This window comes from Sebastes fasciatus, chromosome 14 (genome assembly GCF_043250625.1).
Source record: "Sebastes fasciatus isolate fSebFas1 chromosome 14, fSebFas1.pri, whole genome shotgun sequence".
NCBI classification, from domain to species: domain Eukaryota; kingdom Metazoa; phylum Chordata; class Actinopteri; order Perciformes; family Sebastidae; genus Sebastes; species Sebastes fasciatus.
The window spans coordinates 10,591,738-10,598,842 of NC_133808.1; the positions used below are offsets into that span (position 1 = coordinate 10,591,738).

The 7,105-nt window shown below is 40.6% G+C and overlaps 1 protein-coding gene across 1 annotated transcript; it reads left to right on the forward strand.

The window, feature by feature from the left end:
- Window positions 1-2,329: 2,329 nt before the first annotated feature.
- LOC141782075 (G-protein coupled receptor 183) lies at window positions 2,330-4,379 on the forward strand. The gene is made up of 4 exons (XM_074658116.1): window positions 2,330-2,402; window positions 2,530-2,882; window positions 3,189-3,703; window positions 3,784-4,379. Exons 2-4 carry the CDS (start codon window positions 2,543-2,545, stop codon window positions 3,946-3,948), a joined length of 1,020 nt encoding a protein of 339 aa, XP_074514217.1. The 5' UTR covers window positions 2,330-2,402; window positions 2,530-2,542; the 3' UTR covers window positions 3,949-4,379.
- The last annotated feature ends 2,726 nt before the right edge of the window (window positions 4,380-7,105 follow it).

The window sequence follows — 7,105 nt, forward strand, 5'->3', positions numbered from 1 at the left end:
AGTGAAGGCAAGCAGGCAGTGGAGCAGAGTACAGCAGAGACTCCGGCCCTGGAGACCAAAGCTACGGTCTCCCCTGTGTCCTCCAACCGCAGCAAACACTGTTTTGCAAGACGGGCTTCACTAAATATAACTTTGCGGTTTTGGTGCTTCCGTGTAGTTTGTGTAGGAGTCTTGTCTGAACAGCGTAGCCACACGCGGGCGCGCATATGCGAGCGCATATGGGACACGAACCCGGCTGATTAATACGTGTAAGAAGTTACAAACAGTCCCTTTAAGTTACGCCACTTCCGTAGTTATTTTAAGCCAGACGTTGACTTATTTATCACGTAACTTCCGTACTTAAGTAACGCCACTTCCGTAGTTAATTTAATCCAGACGTTAATTTATTTATCATGTAACTTCCGTAGTCAAGTAACGCCACTGCCATAGTTATTTTAACCCAGACTGTGATCTTTTCTTAAACTTAAGTAGTTTTGTTGCTTTAACCTAACCAAGTATTTCAAACTTCCATACTTAAAGTGGCAGTAGGCAGTGTATTTTTGGCATCATTGTGCAAAAATTCCATAATAACCTTTCAGTATATTGTAATTCAAGTGTTCTGAGAGAAAACTAGACTTCTGCACCTCCTCTTGGCTCTGTTTTCAGGCTTTAAAAAATCTAGCCAGTGATGAGAGACTTTGACCAATCACAGGTCATTTCAGAGAGAGAGAGAGCGTTCCTATTGGCTGTGCTCTGGTCATGTGATCGGTAGTTTGGCGTTCCTTCAAGAGAATTCACAATGGCTACCGTGACACAAACTTTCTCATTTTACAGATAAACAGTACACTACAAGATGAATCTGAAATAATTTGAGGTGAGAAATAGGCATTAAAGTAACATAATATTGATTCATATTTGATCAGTGCTTCCTAGTTTGACCGTTTGGTCGTTTGGAGTTAGTTGAAAGACTAGCGTCTTATACAGACACTAAAGGGTGCCTCGGTGTGTTGGTATCAGATGCCAAGGGCCGGGTTGTCTTGGCCATTTGTCACATACACTGACACCTTTCTTCATGATAACCACAACACGAACACCCACACACAGCCACGTGTTTTTGTTACTTAGATGGACATACACTAACCATAACTCTAAAGGAAACCAAGTAACAATACTAAATACTGATGGTCCACTGGGTACCCACTTTTTGTATTACAAATAGGAGCTGAGTCTCCGTTATGGCCCATAACCCCATAATTTATGGGACTGTGAGCACTATCACCACAATGTGGTTAATACAAGAGTGCTAGTGAGGGAGATAGTGAGATAGTGATAGAGTAAGCAAGTACTGGTTGTGTTAATGTTGCTTCTCTGCATGCATGAAGTATCGGTTGCTATTTAACACACAGATTTTAAGTTGCTTTGGACAAAAGCATCCGTAACGTGATATACAGTGGCTAGACTTTAATAGAACAGTGCACACATTTGCACTGCTTCTTGCAGTTGGTGCAGCGTACTTTCGAGAAAGGTTAGATGAACTGATAAAGTGTGAGATTGACAGTCGGCTCTGATAGACAGCAGATGGACAGCAGATCAGCTCTGATTGATTGTTTTCCTCCGGTCTGTGAAATCTTGCAGATGCCGTTAGGAGCACCGGAGGACACCGGAGGACACCGGAGGACACCGGAGGACACCGGAAGACACAGAGGCATATTTCAGTACCTGTTTCATGTACTACTGTCAGGATATAGCGACCGTTTTATAAAAATAGCTTTTTTTAAATCATATTTGCTCCAATCTCGCCTACTTCAGCTTTAAGTAACACCACTTTTGTAGTTATTTTAACCCAGATGTTGACTTATCACGCAACTTCCATACTTCAGCATTGCCACTTCCGTAGTTGTTTTAACCCAAACCGCAATATTTTCCTAAACCTAAAGAAGTTCTTTCGTTGCCTAAATCTAACCAAATATTTTCCTGTCAAGTTGGAAGTTTATTTTGAAAAGACTGTATGCATGTAATGTGCGGAAATTTACGCGTGTTGCTGGACATTTGCAGGGGAATGCACAAAAATGTAAATGTCATACATGTTTATATTGTGTATTCGTATACATCTAAATGCATTAAACTATGAAAACACTATTCAAATATTAAAATTGAGGGGACTATATATCCCATTTGTTTCAAAATTGTCAATGACAAGCTGATGAAATGAAAACAGTCTGTGAACAGAGCATCAACTAACTACTGGGGTTTCAGTATGACCAAGTTTGACAGACATATGACGTCAAAACGTAGAGGTGGGATTGGAACACCACATCCAACCTTTTCAGAGGTATTTCAAGTAACGCAGCTCAATTTACGCCCACAACCACCAGACTCAGGAGTGGAAACAGTAAATTAACTTTGGATCCCTATCACTGATTGTAAGTTCTATACCTACTGTATAAACTATGATGATCTTTATTTATAGCTCAGTGGTCTCTTTTTCCTTTGCTTTTGCACACTTGATTTCTGCCTGTAATGATTTATGATTTTTCATCCTTTTCTCAGATTGACAGGTGAGATGGCTGTCGACAATATCACCCTGAACTCGGCCGAGAACCAGAGCAGCTGTGATGTGTTTGTCTACCAGAAGGCTGCCGTTGTCCTCTTCCCTATTTTCTACTCCGTGGTTTTCATTATCAGCGCTTGCGGCAACAGCTTGGTTCTCTACGTGATCTGCCAAAGGAAGCAGAAGTTCAACTCTACCTCCATCTATCTGGTCAATCTCGCACTATCTGACACCCTGTTCACACTGGCGCTGCCTGGCAGAATTATTTACTACATCCGCCACTTTGACTGGCCCTTTGGTGACATTCTCTGCAGACTGACCACACTTCTCTTCTTTGCAAATACATACGCAGGTAATGTTCTGTTGCCAATACGCTACCATGAGTGTGTTTTTACATGCGTCAACACATATGCAAACATATCTCCACATCAGGTTCAGATAACTTTAATTTTTGTGTGAAAGATGTCAGCATTTACATAGGACAAGAAAACAGTATAACAGTACAACCTTTATACACTTCAGGTATATGAAGTATAAAAAGCTTGTTGACCAACATTTTAAAAGTATCACAATGGTACCAGGATGGTTTGGTTGTTATCTGTGAATCTACTTGTGTTTTTCCATAAACTGTATTGCATATCCATTATATTTCCACCAGGTATTGGCTTCATGACCTGTATCAGTCTGGATCGATACCTGGCCATGGTGCATCCGCACCGACTGCAGTGTTTGCGTAGTGTGCGTGTAGTTCGTAGGGTGTCCTGCGTGGTCTGGGCTCTGGTATCCTTGCAGATAGCTCCTCTGCTGTTCAGCAGCATGCTGCGCGAGCACCAGGGAAGACGAACCTGCATGGAGTACTTCAACTTCGAGGGCTCCCGCTTCACCCCTTACCTCCTGCTTCTGGCCTGCGCCTTCTCCTTCTGCGGTCCGCTCGTCGTCATCATGGGCTGCTACGCCAAGATCAACCTGAAGCTGCGAGCCGCAGCCAAGCAGAACTCAGTAAGCGGTCGATCGAGGAGGAATCACAGGGCCAACACCATCATTCTCCTCATCCTCCTCACCTTTATCATATGCTTCAGCCCTTACCACCTCAACCTTATGCAGTTTATGGCCAGAAAGATACACCACCAGGCGACCTGCGAGGAACTGAAGGCCTTTAAGGTGTCCTTACAGGTAGGAACTGTGTTTTGTTCATTTGGTTTCAAACATTCTTCGTCAGTTTTCCTTTTTCGTAATCCATCCTGTCCCTGCAGATCACAGTTTCACTAATGAACTTCAACTGCTGCTTGGACCCAGTCATCTACTTCTTTGCCATTAAGACCTACAAGAAGCGGGTGTTGAGCCTGTTCAAGGACTATCTTTATACTTCCGGCGCCTCCTCCAAAATGACAGCTGAGAACAGTAGCAGCAACACCTGAGAGAAACCACAGCTGAGCTTACGGAAGATATACAAGCAGTGTCACAGAGAAGACCTAGTTTACTCTGTTAAACACAAAAAGGCCTATTTTAGTCTTCCTCTTTGGAAATGACTAACAAGTCTTTCACTTAAGTAATTGTTGTGATAGTGCATGTACATATGCAGTAGATCGGTGGTTCTCAACCTTTTCGAGTCGTGACCCCCCACAGTAATCAGGTCGGTGTTTACGAGTCCCTCGCCTAATGTAAACAGCTGTTTCTACGTGCCTTCCTCTGCTGATTTAAGTGATAATTATGAATATTCTGATTAATAAATGTAGGCTAAATAAATAATGTTTGTTTCTGATGATAGTTTAGTTTTGCTTTGTTTCGTTTGAAAAAGCTAGCACCTAGGCGTTTTCCAATGTGCTCCAGGCACTGTGGATTTTTGATGTGCTCCGTCAGAAACTCATGTGCGCGCACACTTTGACTCTCACAGACACAATCAAATTTATTTCTACATCACCTGTAGAGGCGATGTAATGTATAAACTAAGGCTGTCAATCGATTAAAATATTTAATCGCAATTAATCCCATGATCGTCCATGATTAATCGCAAATTAATCAGACCTTTTTTATCTGTTCCAAATGTACCTTAAATGGAGAATTTTCAAGTAATAAATACTCAAATATGCTCCTTTATGCAAATGTAGGTATATATGTATTACTGGAAATCAATTAACAACACAAAACAATGACAATATTGTCCAGGAAACCTCACAGGTACTGCATTTAGCATAACAAATATGCTCAAATCATAACATGGCAAACTGCAGCCCAACAGGCAACAACAGCTGTCAGTGTGTCAGTGTGCTGACTTGACTATGACTTGCCCCAAACTGCATGTGATAATCATAAAGTGGGCATGTCTGTAAAGAGGAGAATCGTGGGTTCCCATAGAACCCATTTTCATTCCCATATCTTGAGGTCAAAGGTCGACGGACCCCTTTGAAAATGGCCATTACAGTTTTTCCTCTCCAAAATTTAGAGTAAGTTTGGAGCGTTTTTAACCTCCTCCGCGACGAGCCAGTATCTTCACTCTAGCTTTAAAACTGAGCCCGGTACAACCTCCGGAAGATTGATTGCGTTAATGCATTAAGGAAATTAGTGCAGTTAAAACAAATTTGCATTAATGCGTTATTATTTTGACAGCACTAATAATAAACATACCCCAGTCAAAAATATGTTCTTATATTTTTAATATATATATATATATATTTTAATTACCCTGCAACCCCCTTGGGGGTCCTGATCCCCAGGTTGAGAACCACTGCAGTAGATGTCCATTAAAATGCAGGAAAGATAAAAAGAATAAAAATAAATGTTGTTGTTTGAGAACATTGTATACAATTTATTGTTCCATATTTTTCTTTTTACATGATGATGTATCTTATTGCTTTTCTTATTAACATGCATGTGCGATACAGGAACATTTATGTCATACAGCCATGTAAAAATTAATTTTGGTTAATCAGTGCAGGGTGCAGGAAATGTCCTAACCTAGATAAATAAGCTATTTTTTCAACTCTGTAAAAAACTGTTGCGGTCATTAATGCAGTGCGAAGGCAACTTTCACTTCCTTTATGTAGAGAAACACATATGCGGACCAAGTCATGTGGCGGAAAAAAAATCGAATCTAGTAAAATGTGTAAGTGGATGTATTTAGTTAACTTTTTTACCACTGGAGTTACATATAGATACATCTGTAATGTGTGCTCTCCAACTATCAAAAACACTTTTCGTACGGGATATAATGCAGGAACTTTGTGTATGCCAAAATGAGAACAGGTCACACATCTCTCTTTCATACCCACATCTGAGTTGTGTGTGGGAGTGCGTAGATGAATGCCATCACCACTTCCTCACCCACCTTTCCTGCTTCCCCCTCATAGGCCTCATTCCAGCTGGGTCCCCACATCTTGTGGCGGGGTTGCTGTGTGTTTCTTACAAATGTAAGCAGGTGCACGCCGTCTGTTTATAATGCACAGTGCCATATTTAAATTTAACCTTTAACATTTCCTGAGTTTTTGGAAAAGCTGCTCTATGATTTTGCATAGAAAGTAATGTGCGCGAGTTGTGTCATGACTGGTTTGAAGAGTTACTGATGTGTTTTGATATTGTTGTACGAATGATCTATTTGTCAAGACACGATTAAACAAAAAAATAAAATAATTCATTAGGGGTCCCTGCGAGTCAGTTATTGTGCATGTAGTCATTTGATCCATTGTTAATATAAAAATATTGAATATAGCAGATTTGTCTTAAATTGTATTGTGAAAATAAAGCCAAAGGTGGTAAGATTAAGTGGCATCCTATTTATATGACTCTTCTACATATTAGTTGCCTGCTCCAGCTCAACATGTTTTATTTTTGTTAAATTATCATTTTCATTGATTTATTTATTTTACAGGCATTCTTTAAGCAATTGTAATTCAGTGTCATTCTGTAAATGTCTCTCAGTAAGTCACAAATCCAAAATTCCATGAAACGGGAGCAATGGTGGATATTCACAGTGAACACAGCACCATTATCGTATTATGGCTACATGGCTGTGTCATTGAGCTACACTTGCCAGCTAGCCCCAGCCCATTCTGTCTTGTACAGTAGTACCACTTTTTAAACAATTAAAATGGCTTGATGCCGAAATGCATTGGAGATTGCTTTTATTAAAAAATATGAGTGCCTTGAAGTTTTCTTGGGATTTTTGATATGTAGTACCTCAAACAAACTCATTTTGAGTTCAGGAAGCGCTCCTACTCCAACATTTTTTGTAATACCACTTGTTCCTCAAAAGGTGATAGTGAGTCACTGTAGTGTCCAGTCTGCCATAAGTCCAGAGGACAAAGAATTAGAGTTTCCCCGATACTTGATGTCAATAATACATCCATGTATATGTTTATTTTGAAAAGACACAAGAAGAAACTGATACACCGTCCCCGACACATCCAAAACTGACGCTAGGGGGGTGCCTACAGCGTCATAGTTTGAGTCGTAGAGCCACTCACCAAGCCGCGGTATTTGACGAGTTTGGAGTGAGAATGTGTTGTTCCGTTTTCTCTTGTGTATTAAAAGTTCTAATAAAGCTTGCCTCGCGCTGTCCTGTCCTTTAGTGTGAGTCAA

What these genes read in the sequence shown, in the direction of transcription:
- LOC141782075 (XM_074658116.1), top strand. Translation starts at nt 2,543, where the DNA reads ATGGCTGTCGACAATATCACCCTGAACTCGGCCGAGAACCAGAGCAGC. An exon ending in CTTTGCAAATACATACGCAG is followed by an intron (nt 2,883 to 3,188) that starts GTAATGTTCTGT and finishes TATTTCCACCAG; the next exon opens with GTATTGGCTTCATGACCTGT. An exon ending in CCTTTAAGGTGTCCTTACAG is followed by an intron (nt 3,704 to 3,783) that starts GTAGGAACTGTG and finishes CTGTCCCTGCAG; the next exon opens with ATCACAGTTTCACTAATGAA.